The following is a 23,133-nucleotide window of genomic DNA, read 5'->3' on the forward strand; positions in this document are numbered from 1 at the left end:
CACAGACTCGGTCCATCTGCTGGGTGAACCATTACCCACTCTGACAGGAAGGTGGGCGGTTCCGGAGGAGTCAACAAGGTGGGACCTATCCCCCTCCCCACAGAACACATCTCAGCCCGGTCTTATGATAAGCTGGTCAAGACCACAGCCAAGTGTCAGTCTTGCTTCACTAGAAGGTCAAGTACTCCAGCACAATGAAACATAGCTGTATCCCGTCCAGAGCACGGCCACCCACCTCCACCATACATGTTATGTTAAAAGGTACATATATATAGTACTCAGTCACCAACGGAATTGGTCCCCAGGTGCTCTGACAGATCTGTAAACAGGAAGGAGGGCGGGCAGGGTTAGTCGGGAGGAGGGGAGAGGGAGAGGTGGTATGCTGTTGGTGGCTTCAGCTCGGTATACAATGAGTGCTGGGCTTTGGTGCAAGTATCGTATCGGGTGAAAGTGTGTGTGCTGTATATGTGTTGATGCAGTGTGGTAAAGTTTGTGCGGATTGCTGGGAGAGAAATGGCTGTGTGAGTTTTATGGGGGTTGAGTATGCAGAAAATTGAGGTTGGGTTAGTGAGGTCTGTATCCTGATTCAGATATTTCTGGTACCATTTGAGCTAGATCCCTGTGGGTGGGGTGGTTGCTGGTTCCTTAAAGGCTGTCTCGCTGTGGTGTGTGATAGTGCTGTGCGGATCCATCGTGAGTAGTGTATGGAGTGATAGGTGTCTCTACCTTTCCTTTGGGTGTGGAACTGGGTTGGTTCCATCTATTCTCTGGTTGGATAATGTGACAGTGGTTGGAGCGCTGAATGGTTCAGGGTCAGTGTGCTGTTTATGAAGTGTCCTAGTGCTTCTGTCTTGGTCAGCCTGTGTATTCAGTCATTAGTTTCCTCCTATCATGACTATCTTTGAATTAGTTATTTTGTTTTCCGTGGGGTGACTTCCATGTTTGTAGTTGGCGTGTGATGGCGCATTGTGCTTCCCACTGTATCTTGATGAACATTGTGTAATGTGGGTGCTTATTCTGTTTCTCACCCTTTGGTTTGGAGCTAATGGTACGGAGTTCCCTATTCCCTTGCTATCTGCCGTGATTAGGTCTGTTGGGGACGGCTATGGTTTAGGGTCCTATTGATGAGCCGTCCTGGTGTTTCGGTCTTCGTCTTGCTATGTATTAATCTTTGGTCCCATTAATGCTGTCACTCAGTTAGACCGTAGGTACATCGTGGAATTATTTTCCCGAGGATTGTCCCCACCCCCCCCCCCCCCACAAAAAATCAATTGCTTGGTGTGGATCAGGGTCTGTCTATTTGTTCATCAATGTTTTAGTTGCACGTATAACCCTGTGGCCGGTCTTCTAGTTATGACGTGATGAGCCAAGTTGAGTAGTTTTTAGTTTCTTATGTTACGCAAGTACTTTGGGAGGTTGTTCCAGGTTTTCGGCACTTGGTGAGAGAAAGACGATCCTCCGAGTTTTCTTTTGTTGTAGGGTTTCAGTTCCATCTGCAATAAACCCTGCTCATACACCACACTTCGCCACCTCAAATAGAAAACCGAGTCAGACAAATTCGGTCCAGCTGTTCATAAAAAGTCACCTTCATTCTGCCAGTAGTAGGAATGATAGTATAAGAAAACATGTCCGTTAGCCAGGCCATTGTAGGCTAGTATCCTCGCACAGTTTTGCTGGCTTTGCCCACACTCCCCTCCTACCTAAAAATCAGAGGCTCTACAACCTAAGTGTTAAAGCCTAGCTACAGGTCACAAAATGCATCAACTAAAATTTGTAATTATCACAGTACAATATACAAGAATGTAAGGGCCAAAAATCAAGGTTACAACAATGTTTGGAGACCAGGGGGGGGTCTGGTTCTTTCATAAACTGAAAGAGAATGGGAGCTCTCCGGATTGCGACCAGGAAGGAACTCCAGAAGACTGGAACATAGTATGAGGAGAGTTTCCTTCTCCTTGGAAGCCAGTCCGATGAGGTCTTACAGTGAGAGGACAATGAACCTACTGATAACACACTTGGTGTGCCTGGTTTTCAGCCAGATCCTATCATGGATGTAGAGCAAGTGCAATTCTTGCAAGGTGAGGATGATGCAGACAAAGAGTCGAATAAGAGAGTAGCTGTCTGGTGGGATGCTTGGAGGAACCAGGAGCCCTGAAGGGTGGCATTATCGCCATCAAAAAGAAAAGATAACTGGCACCTAGTCCAACATTTGCAAATTCTGCAGCAGGAAAAAGGGTCAAGCGATTTGATTACAGGAGCCTTTTTCAATGTGTTGGAAGGATGGATTGCCATCCACAATGAAGCCTAGGGTTTTCTTGAGTAGAACAGGCTCAACCCAATCAAGCAACTTTCCATCCAGCCACCTGTCAACAGGTTGCTCGGAGAAGTGGCCCCAGGAGTAGGAATTCGGTGTTGGTGGGGGGGGGGGGGGGGGGGGGGGGGGGAGGGGGGGAGGGGAGATAAGCTTTATGTTAGCACTAGTCATCCATGGTTGAACGGTTGCAAGGCATGATTGAAGGCACGCAATATCTTGCAGGCCCACAATTGCGCCTCTTCTGCATACTGTCGCAAAGTTGGGCATCATCGAGGGGTGAGCCTAGTGGTTACACAGAGGGTAACGTTGACATGGGAGAGAAAGGAACTCTTGGGACGTCACAGTTGATGGGGAGTCAGTCTGAGCTGAAAAAGCCCATCTTGTGTACCATTTTCAAGACCGTGCAAGAGAAGCACATCATGGGCACAAGAGTAGCATCTGATGGTCGATCATGGCAAACACATCAGAGGACCGAGACAACTAGCACAGATGGCCGACTAAAGAAACCCACTGTGGATCCTGATAACCTAGGTAACTATCACCCCCATCACTAGGTAGATTATCTAGAAAGCAGTAGCCACACAACTGCAGCAACACAGACACCAACAATCGCCTCCAAACCTACCAATCCGTGTTGCGACAGCAACCATACAGGTGGTCGACGGCGCCCATAACATGCTGCCTTCTGGTTCTACTTGATATCTGTTGCTTTCGACACAGTAGACAACCGGCCGATAAGACACTTTGCCAACCGCCAGCAGTTTGTTCAGATGGACTTCTCTAGATCGCCAATGCTACCCGTCACCTGTGGAGTACTGCAGAGTACCATACTCTGCCCAGTGATCTTCAATTTGGACATGGAGCCACTGGGAGCCCTCCTGGCCATACACAACATCCTCCAATACATAGACGACACAACTAGGCAACAAGGGCAATCAAATCAGCTCAAAAACCGGCCTCTCGCTGATCAAGTCTTGGATGTCCAGCGCATACTTGAAGGTCAACCCCTCCTAGACCAAATTCCTACTCCTCACCAACAATGAATACCCACACATATAGACCTGGCGATCAACCAGGAACTGAAGGATTCATACATACAAGCACCTCTCCATTAAGATGCACATAGCTAAAACAGCTTGGTATTAACACTCCAACGAAAAAATTCAATCCCTTCCACCCTCCCGGCAGCTTTCGATCCACCATTCAAGCAATGGTCCTATGCCACCTGAATGGGGCAATGCACTCCTCAAAGGATTTCCGTCATCCTCCCTTGCGCCCCTTAAAAATGTCCTAGATGCAGCCACACGCCTCATCAAGGATGTAATGCAAATAAAAACATGACACGGGCCCTCACTTCACTGGCTCCCAGTGCACACAAATGAAGGTCTTGCTGCATCATCTATAATGCAGTCACCCTCAAGTGGCACAGCTACCTTGCAGACAAACCTGCACCTCCGGCAGACAGCGCACCACCAGAAGCCATGGCACGTGCAGACTTGAAATCCGCTGCTGCATAAACAAAAGGGCCAGAAAACAAGCCTACACCCCGTCATATCAGACATGCCCCCATAATTCAGAAAACAACTCAAGACCCCACCTCCTTCAGTGATCTGTCCGCCTCAACACCTAGGTCATCACATCACCCCTCCCTACACCCAAATTGGTAGACGGTGCTCCTCCCAGCCACCCGGTACAGCTGTACCCCTCCGTACCCCCACCCACCACTGTATATCTGTATGGTTGTATATATTCCATAAAGTGTTCCGCTGCTTTTCAAAGCCATGCCTGCGATACATACAATAAAGAGGAGTTCCATCAATAATCTAAACAGTGCCTGGAGAGTGGATTTTCATTGCTGCATTTGGGGCAGAATCCAGATTAGTAGACCCCCCCAGAAGACAGTGTCTCAATTGTTCCAAATAGTAATTACTTTGCCAACATGTGGGAGCCTCAAGATCAGTCAGTTTGCTAGGTCTTCCAGGGTAGGTTAGTTTTCCAGCAGTAAGCATAGAAGAGCTGCATGTATGTGTCTGGGAAGTTACCCTCACTGAGTGACGCTTGACTATTTTAACAACGTCCGAAGGGCAGGGCTAGTAAGTTTATGTGGCCAGGAGAATGTAATCAGTGTGGTGTCTTAAGATGCATGCATGTATGTATGAGAGGTCCTACAGCAAGAGAGCAGTTAGGGCGGACAGCCTTTGGGAGCATACAAGAAGGTGGGGAGTTGGTGATGGTCAGAATTTGGAGGCGATAAATCCAGTTGGTAGACCCTACAAACACCCACCAAGATTCGCACTCCACTCACTTCACACACGTGCAATTTCCTTTCCTTTACAAAGCACATGACCCCACTACCAAAAGGACAGACAGGCTGCTTCGATGACTCCAGCTCCCACACACAGGAAGCGGGGAGGGGGGGCGTTCATGTTCCCCTACAATAAGGTCCTCCAAGGAGCATGTCCAAGGAGCGCCCATGGTTGGCAATAGTGAGGCCTTCCCCCATGACAGAATGGTCACAGCTCTGTTCCCCAACATGGACATGCCCTTGCTGGAACCCAGGTAGGCATTAAACTTCACCTGGAGAGTATTGCAAGCATCCATGCCTTCAGAAAGGATCCAGTTCAAAATTCAGGGGGAACTGCTCCATGGCCAAGCAAAAAAGTTGAACGGCCACCCGCAGCTCGGCAACAAAAATCACAGGTCGCGCCACACTCTGGGCCAACCTAGACTACCAAACCTAGAATTACCTCCATGTCCCTCTTGCTTGCCCCAGTGCTTACGTATGCAGCACCTTGCCTCATAGGTAAATACAGGACTAGGAGTAATGAAGATTACATGCAACCAAGCCAGACATTCCTCCACGTCCCCCAATCACAATATTTTTACTCAAGGGAGGCTTGGCATGAAAGGATTGAATTGCACTGCCCTAAAAAGCACAATGGGGTTGGGAGCATCATTCAACCAACTAACCCCAGCACCAGCATCCAACTGTTCATATATACCTTCCGTGGGCGGGCAGACTGACGAGCTCGCCTGCGGCACTGTGCTAGCTACCCTGCTGATTTTCGATGGGCTGGGCTTCTGATCCGCGATCTGTTCTGGACACAGGTACACCTCGATGGGGCCATTCGAGCTTTTCAGGTAGATTTGTAGGTTTTCCTGAGTGAGAAACAGTCAGCACTTGAGACCAGGCACACAATAGAACACTTCAATACTTTTCAAGACCAATGCTAGAAATTTCTATTCAGCTGCTTAAGGTTTGGACAACAGTTCTGGCCAACAAACAAACCTAGGTGCTGTGCCAATATCACGGAATCAGTAGTTTGCCACAAACTAATATACCTACAAAAAGAGATTAGCCTTCACATACACCAGCATAGACTAGAATACACCAATAACAGTACAGAATCCCAATAGGTAAATTATGTAATCACAGGGCTTAACAGTGCACAATTTCACATATATATGAGCCAATTGGTGAGCACGGTCACCAAGCTCAAGCACAAGATGCCTTAAAACACAAGATGCCTTAAAACACAAGATGCCTTAAAACACAAGATGCCTTAAAACACAAGATGCCTTAAAACACAAGATGCCTTACCTTCCCTTCCCCCGCCCCCCACATCATCCCCAACCTGCAATCATGCAACCACTAAACAGAAGCACCTTAGATGTCCACTATTCTGCTCATCCGCTGCCAAATGTCCAGCGGCTCGACCTCAGGGTCATTACCTGCCATTTCCCAAAATATGCTAACTCAATGCCTAGCAGCAACTGCAAAGTGACCAATAATGCAGCATTAGAACCTTCAAACGACTAGATGTTCGTAACACACCAATGAGCCTACCTCATTGAGGTCTGGCACCTCAAGCCGCGTTTCAGGCGGCGCTTTGATAGCAATGACGGTCTGCTCTGCAAAGTTTCCAATGGAGCGGATATCCTGGTAGGTGACAAAAGCCAACGTGGATGCACAAGTCAAGGAAGCAAGCATTGGAGGAAGAAAACAGAGTCCATTGAAACAGACATCCAGCTGGCAATAGTCCGACCACCACAACTGCTTTGCCAATGCAGTTCACCATTGATAATCATGACGGGGGAGCTCTCAGCACAAAAAAAAAAAACAAAATATATATATATATATATATATATATATATACACACCCCATCCTGGTAATCCAGTGGGACCATCAACACCCCCCCGCCCCCTCTCCCAAAAGGATTAGGAGATTCATGGTAAAATCACTTCAAAACTAGTACCCAAGAAATTCCTAATACGATCCCAACCAAGTAGACAAGCAAGTTGCCAGGCAAACACACACTTCATACACACTTCAACCGAAGCAGGTCAGGTTAGATACCAGTTTAGCAGTAGGAATGTTCCGAATGTTCCCCTTACAAGATTAATTTGAGACGAGGCTGTAAATAACACCAGGATGAAGGGTGTAAATAACTATGTCCCCAAGATGAAATTGCTCTGTCCGATAGTGTCCAGATGAGCAAGCCACATTTCACTACCTGAATGGGTTGGTCCAAGGTTGTGGTAATTGGAGGAGGCGGGGGGGAGGGGGGGACACGTCGTGGGGGAGGGGATTCAGGGTTTCGAGGGTCGTATTTAGAATCCTAACTCAGCAAGGACTACAATTTACAGAACCTTCACAGTTGGTATATAAACAGCGCTGCAGACCATGTTGCTATTAATTTATTAGAAGAAAAAAAAAAAGTGCCACAATCCCCAGGACTCACAATACAAGTCTGACCATCCCAGCACAGCAAGAACAAGCGAGCCAGCAGACAACCATTACTGCATGTCCTTGGATTAACGATGCCAATGTCTTGTGCACGCCCAGTAAAAGGTAGACAACCTCAAGAAACAACCAGTCAACGACCACAGTCGTTTAAGGCTATGAGCAGTATTAAAGTCACAATTAACCAAGCAGTCATTAGGCATCCATGGTTGGAGTCCAGAAGACCACACATGCATTCAAACATGTTCAAGGGTACTCACATAATCGGGAAGTTTGATCAGATGGGTTGCAGGCACCAGCCAAATGACCCCCAAGCTCCCACCCGCCACCTAGTAACACAGAAGGATATCTTTGGTTCTCCTCATCTTCCGTCAGACGCTTCAGCTGTTGGGTGCAGTTCTGGATCAGGTTGTCCAAGACTTGCTCCTGCTTTGACAACTCGTTGACTTCCTGCCGGAGAGCTTGCTGCTTCCTGCCCACAGAGGGATCATTGAAGAGGCCCGTGCCCCTGAAGGAGGAAATGACAAGGTGGTGAACAGGGGGTAGAAAAAACAGACAATTCATTCCTGGTTTAGCAGGCAAAGGCTGCAACACACATGGCATCCACCACCTCCCTCATTACTCTCACCACCGCTGTCCCACATCACCCCATGCCAAGCACTGACTTAACTGCCCCAGCCTGGTTAGTGTAGCAAATTCCGCTAGTCAGGAAAAGCCTCTTCCCCCCTCCCCACCCAAACCCCCTTCTGAAGGCTAAAGTCCTATACAAATCACAAGTAGGTGTTTTGCATTTTGTGACATCACATCCAGTATGCACTCCCCTGCCCTTTATATATATATATATATATATATACATACACACACACACACACACACACACACACACACACACACTCTCCCTCTCTGAACAGGAGGGCTGCGAGCCATGGCATCCCCAAGACAGCCACTCACATCCACTGGATGTTGTTCTTGGACTTCTTGCGGATTAGCTGGATTCCCTCCAGAACGTTGGTGATGTCATAGATGCGCCTCTTCTGCACCTCGAGCACCTCGGCGGCCCTGTTCAGGTCCAGTACGCCATCTTCCGACTCACTCAAGAGCTGGATGAACTTCTTAGTTAGGAGGCCCAGGGAGGTATCATAGCGGGTCTTCTCGCCAGGGGACCTTGGGGCTGAGATCAGAAGACAACTCATTAAACGGAACACCATCCTTTTACACTCCGAAAAGGATCAGTGACAAGAAAACTTCCTCATTAATAATAAAATGTAAACAAGCCACCTGGCTAGTATGTTTCCATCACTTACTACGAGTTACTATGTTGCCACTTCGTCACTTAGGGTTAAGAACATTGACAAAATGGGGTGTAGATATTGTAATTCATTGCAAAGAGTTCTTATCACAAGAAGGTGGAGAAGGTGCAACAGAAAATTGAGCTAATAAAAAGAGGGGCATGTGGTGGGGGGCAGGTTTGTGGCGCCAGATTAGTAATTTGTGCAAGACACCTTGGGTACAGTGTCTTGCACAATGTCAGAATGCTGGCTTCTCTCCAATACCATCTCAAAGGCTTTGGATCAAGAATGGATGCTGAGGGGGGGGCAGGGGGCGCCTACTCAAGGGTCTCTGCAACCCCTACGTCTCCCCAAAAACAAAAAGGCAAGCAACTTCCTTCTTAAAACAGTGTATTGTGGGGAATTGCCAATTGTACACCATGTTACTGGAATAACCGTAAGGACAGGGAATCAGTTACAAAGTCAGTTTTAGCAAAAAGCATGGGGGGCACGGGGTTTCTCGATGACAGATACTTCGGTCTACTTTATTCACAAGTACCAAGAAAACACTTCCACCGGGTGAACTGTGGCCGATCTAACAAGGCACACCCAATGCATACTTGGGCTCATTTTCTTGCGAGATAGCGTAGAGTCTGCAATTGGCGGTGCAGTTATCGCTTGCCTCTGAAGTTCCTGTAAGTGGGCAGGAAACCCTACACTATAATTACTACTCTTTTTTGCAACACTTGCACAACGTCCACCGATTGTTCTCCTTTCAAGTGCCGCTTCATGCCAGAGTTTGCCAGCCGCTTGCCTAGGCACAGGTCAGGGAACAAAACTAAAGAAATCAAGGGGAGGCACGCTGAGCTTGGACTATGCACACGTGTGGTATTGGATTAGCAGAAGAGGATCATCAACCCGTCTGGCTGATCAACTAATTCAAGATCAAAAATTGCACCAGTTTACGTTCATACCAACCCATCTCCCAGTAGATGCCAGACCTGCCTAAAACTCCTCCCTCTAAAAGTACTCATTGAAGACAGTAGGCTACTGAAAATGTAGTTACTTATGCAGTGCATTATAGGATGTTGCCAAATATTCATTTGCAATCCATGTCCCTTAATATTAATCGGATGCCAATATTAGATGCCCCACCCACCACATCACCCGCAACCCTGCATGAGTTCTTTAAGTTTAAGTGTGCTCGACCTGTTTTTTGCTCATGCAATCATGTCTGTACCAGTTACCTCACGTGTTCGGTGTGCGTTACAAATAAACTAAACCTTGAAATTCACCACACAATCACAAGTGTGGCATGTGCACACTAAAGAAACCCACAATAGGTCCAAATACCCAAACTCAATTCAGTAGCACAATAAAAAAAGTGCTGTACATCACTAAGCAGATGCAGTCACGAGCACAATTGACGTGAGGTGCAAATCCTAGTGTAGAGGAAACCAGAAGGTGCCCCCATAGAAGAAACACAAGGAGGGATTGGAACAGGGCTCCTGGAAAAGGGTTTTGCAAAGCTGAGGAGCCAGAAGAACTAAGGACCAAAAGACTGAGCAGGTCCGACCATCGATGAATTTAAAGACCATAGTAAAACACGAGACTGGCAGGAAAAGGGTAACTTTGAAACAAGCACAAAGATGGGGAAATGGGAGAGTAATCAGACCAAGCAAACAGAATAATTAAAAGACACTGAAGTGGCGCAATAGTGTGAGACAACAAGGGAAACACGAAAGACACTAACAAAAGACCAAATAAATAAGCTGATGGCAACCAAGCAAGAGTAGAAATATGAAATTATGACCAGGTGCAGAACAGGCAATAAGGAGAAGCAGCAAGAAAGCAAAAAAAGTATTCGAATGAGAGCGTCCAAGACAGTCAAAAAAGGGGAAGATGTAGGCCACAAGCACAATAAATGTAGGCAGCCAAGGACCAAATCGTAGCAAACCCCAGAGCATTAAGGTAGAGAAAAAGACATTTCCCAGCCCACGATGAGAGATACCAAGAAAACATTAAAAGGAAGGAGAGAGAAGAGCAATGAACCCAGCAATATACCATGTCCAAAGCAGCAGATCACTCAAGGAGGAAGAAAGACTACACTGGCTACATACAAGAGAAAAGTCAGTCAAGTGAGACAAAAACCCAATGGCAGCAAGATTGGGGGTTAGGGGTTGCGAGTTCAAGGTAGATAACGAGCATGAGACAAAAAAAAAGCAGCATTTGAGCATGGAGAGTATAAGTAGGAAATATGGCAAAGGGAACCCCTCAAAGAAGAGCAGGTGTGGATGGGCACAACATTAAGACTGAAGACCTCCGTCAAGATGACTGGGGAAAATGGTAGTCCTATTTAGGGACCAAAGTACGGGGGGGGCGGGTGCACAGACAGTATGAGCATGCAAGCAGTCCCGAGATGCATCCTGTGTCAGTCTCCAACGTATTGCTCCTTTGTTACATAGAGTTACCATGACACGAGTGGATGCTTCTAGACCTCCAACAACCATTAAAAATGTCAAACATTTTGTTCCCCCACCTGAAAAGCATTAAACAAAAAAAAGTCTGTTTAGCTATGCAATGGGGAGACAAGGTTGGTAAACCACACCAACACATCTATGCCATCCAACCTCAAAATGTGGCAGGCTCACCACACTACTCTGCATCAACTATCGTACATTCCAAACGAGAGCCATGCATACTGTACGGTAGATCTTTCCAAGAATACCTGGATGGTTGTGAAGATAGTTAAGGAAGCAAATATTCCTTGCTTCATTTAATTGAATTCTATACACTAAAAAGCGGAGCCCATAATTTTATTTGGGCTGGATATTTGCTTATTAAAATATGGAAGAAACACTGAATCAACTTCAAAGTCAGTTCTAGAAAGAGGTTCTGGGTTTAGCACTTGCGATTGGCCTTATTGTCCTTGGCTAGTAGGTGGACATGGCATAGACTTGCTTCTTACGTCAAAATATTGGTTTCGACACAAAACTCACTTTTTCAAGAACTGCATAGTATGATGTTGGGAAACAAGGTCGGCTCTATGAGAGAGAGAGACTTTGTGCATAAAATGAATTGCATCAGTATCTTAGCCTGGGTCTACCTAATGTAAAGAAAAAAAAATGATATGAATTAGATTGGACCCAAACTATCGATGCTATAAAATGTTATAAATCTTATGCCGAGTATTCCTTTTTACGAATAAAGCAGGAATGGAGGTGGCCTGATTTGGTGAAAAGTCCTAGTGATAAGTTCTGTCGTGTCTACCTCAGGTTCAAGCTAAAATCACTTCCATACATTAGAGAGAATAGCCCATTGGAATAAAAATGTGCCTCACATGCTGATAACCGGCTGCCGTCAACGTAATAATTTGCTGCAAATAGAAACTTTTGCATCATTTGGTAGTATATTGTGCATCTCTCGAGGAAGAGGAAGAGGATGGGTATTTGCACCCTTGGACTTGGTGATTTAACGTGAAGTTTTTTGGAATGGATGTATGAGTAGAAACGTGTTTTTGCTAGAACTGTATCACTTTGTTGATAATTTGAGTAAGAAAAATGCTATTTCTTTAGTTTAACTGATGGTTTTTCGTCAAAAATGTATTCACTTATTCCACCCATGTCTCGACCGTATGTTTTAAAAGTTATGTGGACTTATATGTAATTTTCCCTTTTGTTTGTAAAATTATGCAAATGCTGTAAAAAAGGAGGCTTTTCAGAAACTGTATAATTTGGGCAAAGCATGTGATCAAGTTGTATTGTATGGCAAATATTGATTGTTTTTTTTTTTACAATTGTAAAAGTTTGTTGTCAAAGTAAAAGCAATTTTATCTAAATAAAAAAATAAAAAAAATATAGAGGCAAGTGACTAGGAGGGGCAGATTCCCCCTACACCAGTATGCACACGAGTCGTGCCACACCGTGCAGCGAGTATCCACAACGCAGCTACCCACCCTTTCACTTCAATGGCCTGCTTCAAACTCCTTCACCTGACGAGTGCACCAGAATAAGGGTGTCCAGCTTTAAAGGGGCAGCGAAAGAGCCCCTGGAATTCTTTTTAGGTCCATCATTGAGAGACAGTTGAAGACAGCCCAGATCAGGTGATCACAAAGCGGCCAAATGCAGGTCAGGTTAAGGGCAGATCATACAAGGGTTTCATGCAATAATGGACCAAAGGGCCAAGGTTACAAAAGACTTACTCTTCGGGCTGGGAAGCCTGCCCGCAATCCCAGTCCGTCCTTTGCCTTTTGGAGTGCGAAACTCTGGGATATAGCGATCAGTTCCTTCCAAGTCCAGCTTCCGTTTGGCCTGAATGAGGAAAAAAAAAATACACAGGTGGACTAATCACTTCAGAGCAACCAAGAAGGATAACAGATAAACCAGCAGTTCACAGTATACAAGAGAACTGTCATGCACACACTCTACCACCAAGCATTCTTCCATCCCCATGCACATCCCCCCACCCCCAAAATCAGTGGCTGGAGCCTCCCATTTCCTACTTCCCCCCCATCCGTGTCACCTCACTCTCTTTCCTCCTCCAGATCAAGAGCTAGCCATCCCCCCACCCCCCAAACTCCCAGGCAGGGGTACAGGACGTCACCCTGCATACTCCTAAAACGGTAATTTGGGGTAGGTATGTATAGAATGGAGGGCGCCTCAAATCCCCTTTCTTCCCCCTTGAAAACATATCAAGCACCCATTAAATTTACACACTACAGTCATCATGCCTGTGTGACCCCCACCACCACCCGCTCCAATAGCTACCACACAAAAGCCCCCTGGTGTGAACATGAGATGCAGCAGCCAGCAAATGCCAACTCCCACCTCAGAGGCAGGCTTCCCAACAAAGCTCAGAGTCCAAGCCATGTAGGCACAAGGTATGCTCGGTGCAGCTCTCAGAGCAAGACTGGCAGCACAGCCTCAGTATCCAACAACCCACTGACAGATCAAAACCAAGTTTAGATATCCAGGTAACGTGCCAATTGGGGGTAGGGCAATTACAGCACCAAGAAGAAGCTGGGCCAACTGCAAAGGCCACAGTTTAGGAGCTTATCTGTTGCACATTGCTTTTGTGGACTACAATAGACTCCGAGTGAAGTTAACTAGCAAAAGAAAAGGGGGAATCCAAGAACAGACCAATGCACGTACCTACATATCCTAGAACCTAGTTTCACTTCTCAGCCCAGCTGCTCCCAAAACCATGGCTTATCATGCCCAAGACTCAAAGATGTACCAGCCATTTGATATTCACAACCAGATCATCAGACTACCAGAATGAGTTTAATGCACTCATGTTCTTGATGGGGTGCTTGTGAAAAACAGCACTAAGCCCAGTACACAATATGCACTTAGGGTGTGATAGGAGTCAAATCTAAAGATCTGCGACTTTCAGGTTCCTAGAATCCCCTTTGATTTCATGCAAACAACCAGGAACACATAAGGCATCATTGAGCCTCCATTCTCATAGTGGCGTTAGTACAAAAGGGAGTATCACAGGCCATCTTGCAATAATAACTTGGTAAATAATGATGGTCATTATGCGATTTGCTTAGTGAAGACCATGTTGGCCACAATATATACTGGAAGGGATTTGAAATGTTATAGTATGCACAACAATAGCCCCCACAGACTGGTCCTCCAGTTCCTTACTCCTGCCAGAAACCCTTACCGCAGAGGGGCTATCCACATCCTAGGTCAACTCCCCGTGTGCAAAGAATGCAGCCCCCAATGCGTGCGTGACTACAGCAATGATGATGAAGGGCGCTGGTCCCCACGAGGAGGTTTGGAGGGGCTACTGCCAGTCATAGCTGCTCTCATTCTAGTAGGAAACCATTTCAAGATCAGACAATCTGGTTTGACAGCTTGCAGCAACAGACCAAGAAAAAGTTCAAGATCGGCAAATGTACACCGCGTACAGATAATTGTAGTCTTGCTGGAATTTATAATAATTTATAATTCGTTTTTTTTTTAATATAGCGCATTACTCTAAAGCGTTTTAGATATGACATTTCACACATATTAGCATTAAATCAACATTGCTGCTCATGTATCCACCTCGGAAGGATGAAAGGCTGAGGTGTGTCTGCAAATGGAACAGATGACAGCAACAAGCGTTTAACCGGCTGAGCACCTTACCGGCCATACAAAGTAAAATCAGGAAGTGTAGCAAGACACTCCCTTGGAGAACCGGGTGCCATAAACTACAACCTGTTAATGAACACATGTGCTTGACCTGATACGGAACTCAAAGGTCAAATGGAGAATTCTAGAGAAGTTCCCACAAATGATAAGGTTTCGGGTTTGCGGTAAGGAACAGCCTACGCTTATGAAAGCCTGCATTGGTAAAAAATTCGTAAAGTACTTTGCAAGATCACCCACCGGCACGAAATTATACAATGGCGCCTTAATATGCTTTGGCATGGGGGTGGGTAGCAATTGCCTCCCAGGCTGCGGTTACCTGGGCCAGGACTGCAAAAATCTATGCTGCCTGGAAAGAGCAGGAGTGAAGCCAGGCATTGGCTCCCGTGTCGATGGGGCGAAGCAATTCACCAATGCTGCAGTTGCACCTGGGCAACCTCCACGGTGCGGGAGAAGAGCCCAGCTGACTGACACACACACACGCACGCGCACACACACACACACACACACACACACACGCACACACACACACCACCACCACCCCCCCTGCCTTCATGAGCTGAATATCAGCAGATTCACAAAATGCCATCATCAGGGAGCACAATGAAAGCCAGGTCCCGCTAAGCGTTACTAAGCGACAATTACACCATGGCCAGGTCACAGGTACAAGACCAGGATGGACGGCTCGTGTCTGAGAGACGGAGTGGACACAGCAATAGCCCTAGCATCTACACGTGAACCAGGGCAACAGACCATGGAGAGGGGCAAGGATGGGGCTTGGAGTGGTGGCCAATGGGCAGGGGTCGGTGCCATGGTACTGGTGACTTCAGCAACATGGGCAAGGAGAAACGGTCTGAAAGTTACTGTTAAGTAAAGTGAGGGATGGGAATGGAGGATGCGGTGCAAGTGAAGGGCACTGGTGGTTGACTGGCAAGTGTAAATGGGACTGGCACAAATATGGAAAGGTAGCTGTTGCTAAGATATGTGCCTAACCAGCATGACACAGCACCAAGACAGTGGGGCTAGCTTGATCTACCCCCCCCTGATAAAATGAGGACTATTTAAAACATGTTTCCTTAAGGTTTCTACTATATTGTTGGGCAGTTTTATCATACGACTTGGAGCTTGAATAGCAGATTTTTTTGGGGACAGCGTTACTTCTAGAACATAGTAGTTTAAATAAAGCCCTTAAACAATAACTTTGCAGAAACATGTGCTGCTTCTAAAATCAAACATTACATTTATTCGGTGGGTCAGAGAAACCATGGCTGAAACCCAGCTTTCCACACAATGTGTACATCACTTCACTCTTGAATTATTTTCTATATGGGTTTTAAATCGGTCTTTAGCATTTACACCATCATGAATTATAATATCGGACATTATGTGTACAGGCAAGCCTTTGAACAGCGACTCTTCACAAACTTGACTAGGGAGTGCTCACTAGTAACATGTGTACCTTCCCAAAACACATGCAGTTACTACATGCCATTTATCATTCTTGTATATGGTTAACGTTGCAATCATTGGGGGGGGGGGGGACATTTAGAACAGCTCAACAGCCTACGGGACTGATTCACAGCGTTAACACCCCAGATCCGATAAGTGATTGGGTGGAGGCAAAGCGGGAAAGAGGATATCTGCAAGGCCGAAGCTTGGGGGACTAGCGAGTCAAGAGCCATGGCTAGCGCGTGTGCCACATCGCCCAAGATACAACCATTATTGGTCAGAAAGTAGACATGAATGTTAAGGATGCCAGTGCACTACAGTGGACTGGGGGCAATGAAGAACAAAGTAGCTATACAAAGGTTTCTTGAACACCTTGTTCAGTTATCTTCAGAATCTCAGGTGGCCCACACACCTGAACTCGCTCTACCCCCGGCCCCACCCCCCTTAGGAGTGTCCTGGAGCTAGCGAGTGTCCTGAACAAGCCGATCAGAGTCAATGTTCTTTTCAGTTCAGGGAGTGGAGTTAAAAACATCAGAAGCACCGACAGTGTTGCATACTAAATCCTGCCATTGACAAGAGTCAAGCCAGACTTCAAAAGTAGTAGCAACAGCATTTCGTGGCCTACAATGTGCCTAGTGGCTTTAACCTGCATTGATTGAAGCTTTTGGATAAGGCAATTTAGCAGGCCAAGCTGCCCAGCTAGGATAGGACCATAAGACATCACGTAAACTTGGTAGGGCATGTCCAGGAAGGGAAAGAGCTTTCTTTCTGGCATCTGAAATGCAATCTTTTTCCTGAGGTCTTGTCCAAAGAGACGAGTGTGAGGGTGGTGACCAGATACAGACGGAAAAAAGGAATGGTACACCATGAAGCCACTCAGGTAAAGAGGGATATCCATCATCCAGCCCTCAAAGGAGGCAAGACAAGATAATATAGTGAGTGAAGGGAGAGCCCTCTAGTCTGAAGACCATTGGGGTGTCACGGGATTCACGCAAGTGCAGAAAACCCCAAAGACGGCAGCGAACCCTGAGGCAGACGACAAAGGTCTTGGAGACAAAGGGTGCAGATTTTATTTGGACTCTTGCCAAGGAAGCGATCGATTAAAGGGCACAGCCTTCACTGCCAAGCAACGCTTCCAAACATCGGAGTAGATGGATTGCGCTAGACGCTGCCGACATATTCGGCAAGTTTACGATAGCAGGAGTTCCACCTTCAACAAGTGCAAGATTAGATTGCATGGCTTTGGGAGTGAGCTATAACGGGGGGTTGGGGGGGGGGGGAGGGGGAGGAAATCGGTCAAGGCACATTCAAAAGATGCACTTCTCAAAACAGGAGTATGCTAATGGTATTTGTGATGAGGTGATAATTTGGCTACCCCCCCCCCTTCTTCTTTAAATGGGCCAGAAAAAAAAGGACAGAGCAGGATAACGGATAACTACTCGATGAGGGGTTCCAGCACAAGTTAAAGGAAAGAGTGTACCAATTCTTTAATGACAGTTTTCCAGATTACTTCAATGCAAATAGGGGTGACCGGTTTGATAAAGTAGAGGGGAGTCTAATTATGCAAGTAGTCGGATCTTGGAGGAACAGTGCTGGGTCGTATGCATTTCGTTGCATGCATTTCCTGCAAAGCAAAGGGGCCGGTTGCATTCCGAGGAGTGCGTCTTTGTGCAAGGCATTGATGGCAGCACAGATGCAGTCTTGATGGCAGGCATTTCAGCTTCTCTTCCGCCTCCAGAGTTCACAACAGCACCATTCAAGTGGACCATTTCCATACCATGGGGGTAAAGTCACATCAAACTACTTCATTGTTGCTTTTGGGGTGGTCGGGTTTAAGTCGCTAGAAAATGACAAGCCAAGTGGTCAAGTGCGACGTGTAGTTATGAGGTCTTTGGGCTGGTGATCAGACAGCAACGGCCAGTCAGAAGCTTTGCACCACAGAAGCTCTCCCCCCAGGACACACCAAGATTGATCATCTCCCGCGGGTGGGTTTGGAGCAGGGGCCTGCGATCTTTGGCGTTAGAAAGTTTTTTTTTTTTTTTTTTTTTTTACACATTGTAGCAGCCCCAAGCCAGCAGAAATGAGGCGGGATAGGCTTCAAAACTATCCATGGACTCACCCTATCCATCTGTTCGTCTCACTCCATACTCTCGCCTGCCCCCCGCTCATTAAAATAATCTTCAACTCACCTCTGAGCCCCATTTGTGCCTTTTCTTTTTTTGTTTCATCTACTCTAGAATGCTCTTCCTCTACAATTTAAATACAACCCCAAAGCTTGTCTTTCTGAGCAACCAATTTACTAGCACTCTACGCTACCACCCTGCCCCCCCCCCACACTGCCCCTACCCTTCCTGGATAACCCCACAGCATTTCCCCCATCATGCCTCCATCCTTAAATCAGACTTTCTCCATCTTCCTGTTCCTACGTCATTCTGTCCAGTCCTTGGCCCTGGTTTACATTTCCACCTTCCCCTGCAACATCTGGTCTTGAAGTCACATTCTCTCTGCACATTGTGAAGGACCCATGTCCTCACTCTGTAATCAATGGTACATTCCCGAACATGCAAAAAAAATAAAAATAAAAAAAAACCATTGCTTTCCTTGTGATTTTTTTTTTTATTAATAAATATTAGAGCCACGGGATTGGGGACTCCGCAAGAGGAGAAATATGTGCGGTGTGTTCAAGAGCTGGCCCAATTTCACATTCATGTATTGCCAAATCCTGCGCTTTGATCTGGAACTCTTGTATCTCCAGCCAGCTAGAGCAGGTTTCTGTGAGCACGTGCCAGCAGTGTTAAAACTCTGAACCAGAGACCCTACAGGCATAGGCCTGCAATACTACACTTGCTGGCAGACCAGATCCCGGTAGTGGGACAGCAAAGAGTTAGATGTTCGGTTTTACAGGATCTGGCCCTGGTTGGGAGGGCTCCACGTGAAACAGGCTGTGGACCTGATGCTTAGGAAATCCTTGATAGTGGAGAGACTCAAGTTGCAGTGATTCTTCTTCTGGACCAGCAACCCTTCCCTCAGTCAGATCTTTGGCAAGCCCACCATTTGCGAAAGGTAGCTAGCTACATGCAGAGTAAACATGTTTATTTTTATTTATTGGACATTTGTATGGCACCTATTACACAAGTGTTTCCGGGTGCCACAAGACAAAAGGCAAGAGAGCAATGGAAACAGCAAAAACAGAAACAAGAAAAGAGACTGTTATATTGGCCTTGTGACGATCCTACCATGCAAGTACGAGGAGACAAGTGCAAGGGTGAGGGGGTAGAGGGAGAAGTGCAATAGTGGGAGGGACCCCAAAGGGGAGGGGGGGGGGGGGGAGTGCAAGCGCTGTACAGGCCAAGGTGGCAAGTGCCAGGGGAACGAGGAGGAGGCAAAGTGCAGTGGGCCGGCACACTGGGTAGGGAGATCCAGGAGAGGGAGCATAAGTGCTGGCAGGGTATGCTGAGAGGGTCTGGGAGGGGTCCCTTTATCACTCAGAAGGGACCAAGCCCCCATCGCAGGGCAAGTGCAGACCTTAGCAAGAGAGGGGGAGATGGAAGGCAGAAGAGAAAAAAGGATGGTCTTGAGAACTTAAGATCCAGTGGAGGGGAGAGGGAGGATGTTCCAGAGAGGTGTCAGAGGGTAGGGATCTACCTGCCCCTCTCTGCTTGGAGAAACATCTGACCTGCAGAGAGTTGGAGCCCTGAGGTCCAAAGAATTCTGGTAGGGTGGTATTTAGGGATGGAAAGCGGTTCCAGGCCCCAGACAGCCTTGTGGATGAGGCAGTGTTTTAAATTTAATCCTTGCAGTCACTGGGATCCAGTGGAAAGATGTTAGGGCAGAAGAGATGCAGTCAATGGGCTTGAGGCCAAGACAAGTCTTGAAGCCCTATTCTGGATTAGTTGGAGAGGAAGGGCGAGGTTGTTGCAATAGTCAAGCTTAGAGAGAACCAGGACTCTCTAGACAGTTCCTGGGTGAAGGTGATTTTTTTTTTTTTTTTAATAATAAACAAAAAGCAGAATGCTCCTAAGGCGATGGAGAGAGAAGTCAAAGATGATCCCACGGTTTTTTGCCTACAGGTGGGTGAGCAATTGGTGTCTGGAGAGGGGGAAGCCTGCACATCTCGTATCCCGCAAGCAGGGCTATAATCCTTCAAAAAGGTCAATAAACCTAAGTTCCATTAAACAGCTCTTAAATCTGGAGGTGTTGGTACAAAGTGCTATGTAACTCCTCACTATAAAGCTTTGGCAGTTAACAAGTTAAAGGGGACCTGTGACGAATCAACTACCAGGGCGCCAGTGGTCCAGCCATTAATATTGGTTTCTAAACCATCAATCAGCCCCACACCTCTAGTGCACCAGAAGGGATCCGAACAGATTGGAAATGCAAGCAAATTATAAACCTCCATGTCCAATTTTGGTAATGTGGACGAACGGCCCTGAAAGGTAGTGGATCGTTGGTTAGTTGCAACACAGCGAAACTACAATTATTACCCTATGATAAAAAGGGACTGCCCAGTCAAGGTGACAGTTCTAGCACACTAAAAAATACAACTCACCCTGTAAAGGAATGTAGAGGAAAGTTTCAAGAAGGAAAAGGGATGCACTCTGGATACTGAAGTAATTAATTGCAATAGATTCGTTTCAGCACAAAGAGGGTCATAAAATGGCACTAGAGGACCTTCAGAGAAGTCCTATACAGTAGATGGGGGCCAGTAATCGCTGTCTCTGTGCTGGTTGGCGGGTCTGAACACCGGTCGAGGAGTCTCACACAACATTAGCAACTGCAGCGCGACGACTGTTGGCGGTGCAGTCGGTTGCAGCGCAAGGGGCATGAAAATGTACAAGGCGGACACGGGTTGATGCTTGTCGATGTACTCATAGCTTCTTCACAGCCCAAAGCAGAGGAAACTGCAGGCAGCAGCCTTGGCCTTGGTTTAGAGACTCTCTGGCACTTCCCACCTAGGAAGCTTGCTTGCAGAGCCTAGCAGGGCATGATTTGTGGTATCCCCTGGGGAGATGTTATGGGGAGGATCTTGCCCCCCCCCCTCTATAGAAATCTTGGCCTTCCTTCACTGGCGGAAGCTGTACGGCAGACTGTACCTTCAGCCAGGGTCCACATGAGTGCTTTACACCTTGTCAAGTCTTCAGATCTAAAGACAAATGGGCCCAAATGATTGGTAAAGGATAAGCCTATCTTAATGAACCAATCCTGGGTCCCCACCAACAATCTCCTGTATGTGTGAGGTCATAACCAGAGTGCTTTGCAACAGAAAAGGCAAAGGGGTGAAAACATGTAATACCAAGTCCCACCCATCTTCCTATCTGATGTGGATCAAAGGGTGTCTAATTATTTGGGTTCTATCTCTTATTTTTGCTATTTGTAGATCGCCTAACCAAATTTTCCTTGCCGATTTTAGGCCACCTACAAAAAGCAAAAAGACTACACCGCTCCCTCTGCCAGATTTGGACAAAATCAGGGGGTATCACCCCACAAACCCACCTCCCACAGCCCCCTCCCAAGGCTTCCCTGAAACAAAACACACAGACGCACACTTAACCATACTCTCCTAATGCTGCTTCCGGGTCCTGGTCAGTCCGTCAGTCCCTGTGCGCACTTGTGTGCGGCAGGGGTGTGACAGTTTGATTTATAAAGATCACTCTGTGGTTTTACCAAGCAGTTTTTCTAAATTCTGTCTTTGATATAATAGTTTTTATAAACAATACATCACAGGACCGTTAATTGATCTCTGTGGTTCCCAATGAAGTGCCAGGTCTCCCTTGAACCTGCAGCAGGACCAGATTTTTGGTTGCGCCAAACCACATACTCACCTTCTGAATGGGGTCCCCCTGTAAACAGTCCCAGACACGACAGGTCACTTCCCTTGATACTGAGAGGAAGGAGTTGGCTTTAGGTTGACAGATGCATATTAAAAGGTGGTTGGGTTTTCCTGTCTTATTAGTTCTGTGACCAGGCCTCCTTTGGCCCCATTTGAATTAACTTGACATACTAAGCACAGGGCGGGTAAAGTTAATTAGGCTGGCTATGGAAGGACGAAGGTTTTGGGGGACTGACCCTGTAGGCAGTGCCCACCCAGAGTACATGGGTCTATGTGTCTGTCATGCAGTGAGCATAGGAAATTTGTAGGGATTAGCATCACACATTTTCTGGAGTTTGAGCTACCATCATGCAATTTCATTTTAAAAAAAGCACTGAATAAGCACCAGTAGATTGGAATGGATCATGTTGGCAACTATGCAAATGAAAGTGCAGTGCAAGGCTCGCCCAAGCAGCGATGCAGTCAGAAAGGAAGACTAATTAATAAAAAGATTTAGAGGCAGTGTACAAGTCTGTGATAAGGAGGCACACCTTGTAGTGCCACAGGGCATGAGGTGTTCCGAGCAAGGCATTCTGTAACCGTTCCGAGGCTGGTTCCCAGGGAATCCAAGCAGACTTCAGTAGGAGCACTCTGGGTGGGGCGTGCTGCACCTTACTCAATGGAGGGACCGCAACCCACTTGCCGTCAACACAGTGCAGCAAAAGTGATATTGAGCGTTGCACTTTACTCTGCAGCTCAATCCATACAAGTCTGAAGGCAATTAGAGCTCAAGATCCGACTGGGCCTAGACTCTGTCCCTTTGATATCAATAACAGATGTCTGGTCAAGGGGGAACGGGGAAATTGACCCCAACTAATTTGCCAGACCGGCATATATTGTGAGCAAAACAGACCAGAAGGACTTACTAAGATGCACAATCCACTTGCTCCCAAACAAAGTTGGGACTTTTTTGCAATTAATATTCAGAGACCACAGTAATGAGTTCAAGAACTCCACCAGGGGCTACACTGGGGGTAAGCAGTAAAATGGCATCATGCAAAGTGGGAAAAATCAGGAGCACAGAGTTAGAAGAGACTGCGGACAGGTGGGGGTTCACATAGCTTTAACCATCAGGATTTGGTTTGGGTCCAGAACCAGTAATGTTGAGAGGATGCTGGTGAATTCCCTACACTAGATGTAGGAAGCCCAGTTTGCTGGGGCAGAAAAGAGGGGGGCGACTGCCTGGGGAGCAGAGCTTAGGGCGTTTGTGGGGGGTGGGTGCCAGAAGGGTCCGACGACACAGCTGCCTCTCAAGTTAAGCACTCCTTTGTTTCAAATATAGAAATGCATATTGGCAACACAGCCTCGGGGATGCTCCGAGACACCCCAGCTTACACGCCTTGTGTCG

At 46.8% G+C, this 23,133-nt stretch overlaps 1 protein-coding gene across 1 annotated transcript in view; it reads right to left on the reverse strand.

Moving 5' to 3' along the window:
• Nucleotides 1–23,133, reverse strand: part of E2F2 (E2F transcription factor 2) — a 47,844-nt gene that overhangs the window by 15,695 nt on the left and 9,016 nt on the right. Inside the window, exons 2-6 of the mRNA XM_069622960.1 lie at nt 12,529–12,637; nt 8,011–8,230; nt 7,409–7,567; nt 6,162–6,276; nt 5,317–5,473 (exon numbers count right to left, since the gene is read on the reverse strand). Coding sequence (XP_069479061.1) covers nt 5,317–5,473; nt 6,162–6,276; nt 7,409–7,567; nt 8,011–8,230; nt 12,529–12,637 — 760 coding nt within the window. The remainder of the gene's footprint in view (nt 1–5,316; nt 5,474–6,161; nt 6,277–7,408; nt 7,568–8,010; nt 8,231–12,528; nt 12,638–23,133) is intronic.

Source organism: Ambystoma mexicanum, chromosome 11, assembly GCF_040938575.1.
Source record: "Ambystoma mexicanum isolate Mex_15411 chromosome 11, UKY_AmexF1_1, whole genome shotgun sequence".
In the NCBI taxonomy this organism is placed as follows: domain Eukaryota; kingdom Metazoa; phylum Chordata; class Amphibia; order Caudata; family Ambystomatidae; genus Ambystoma; species Ambystoma mexicanum.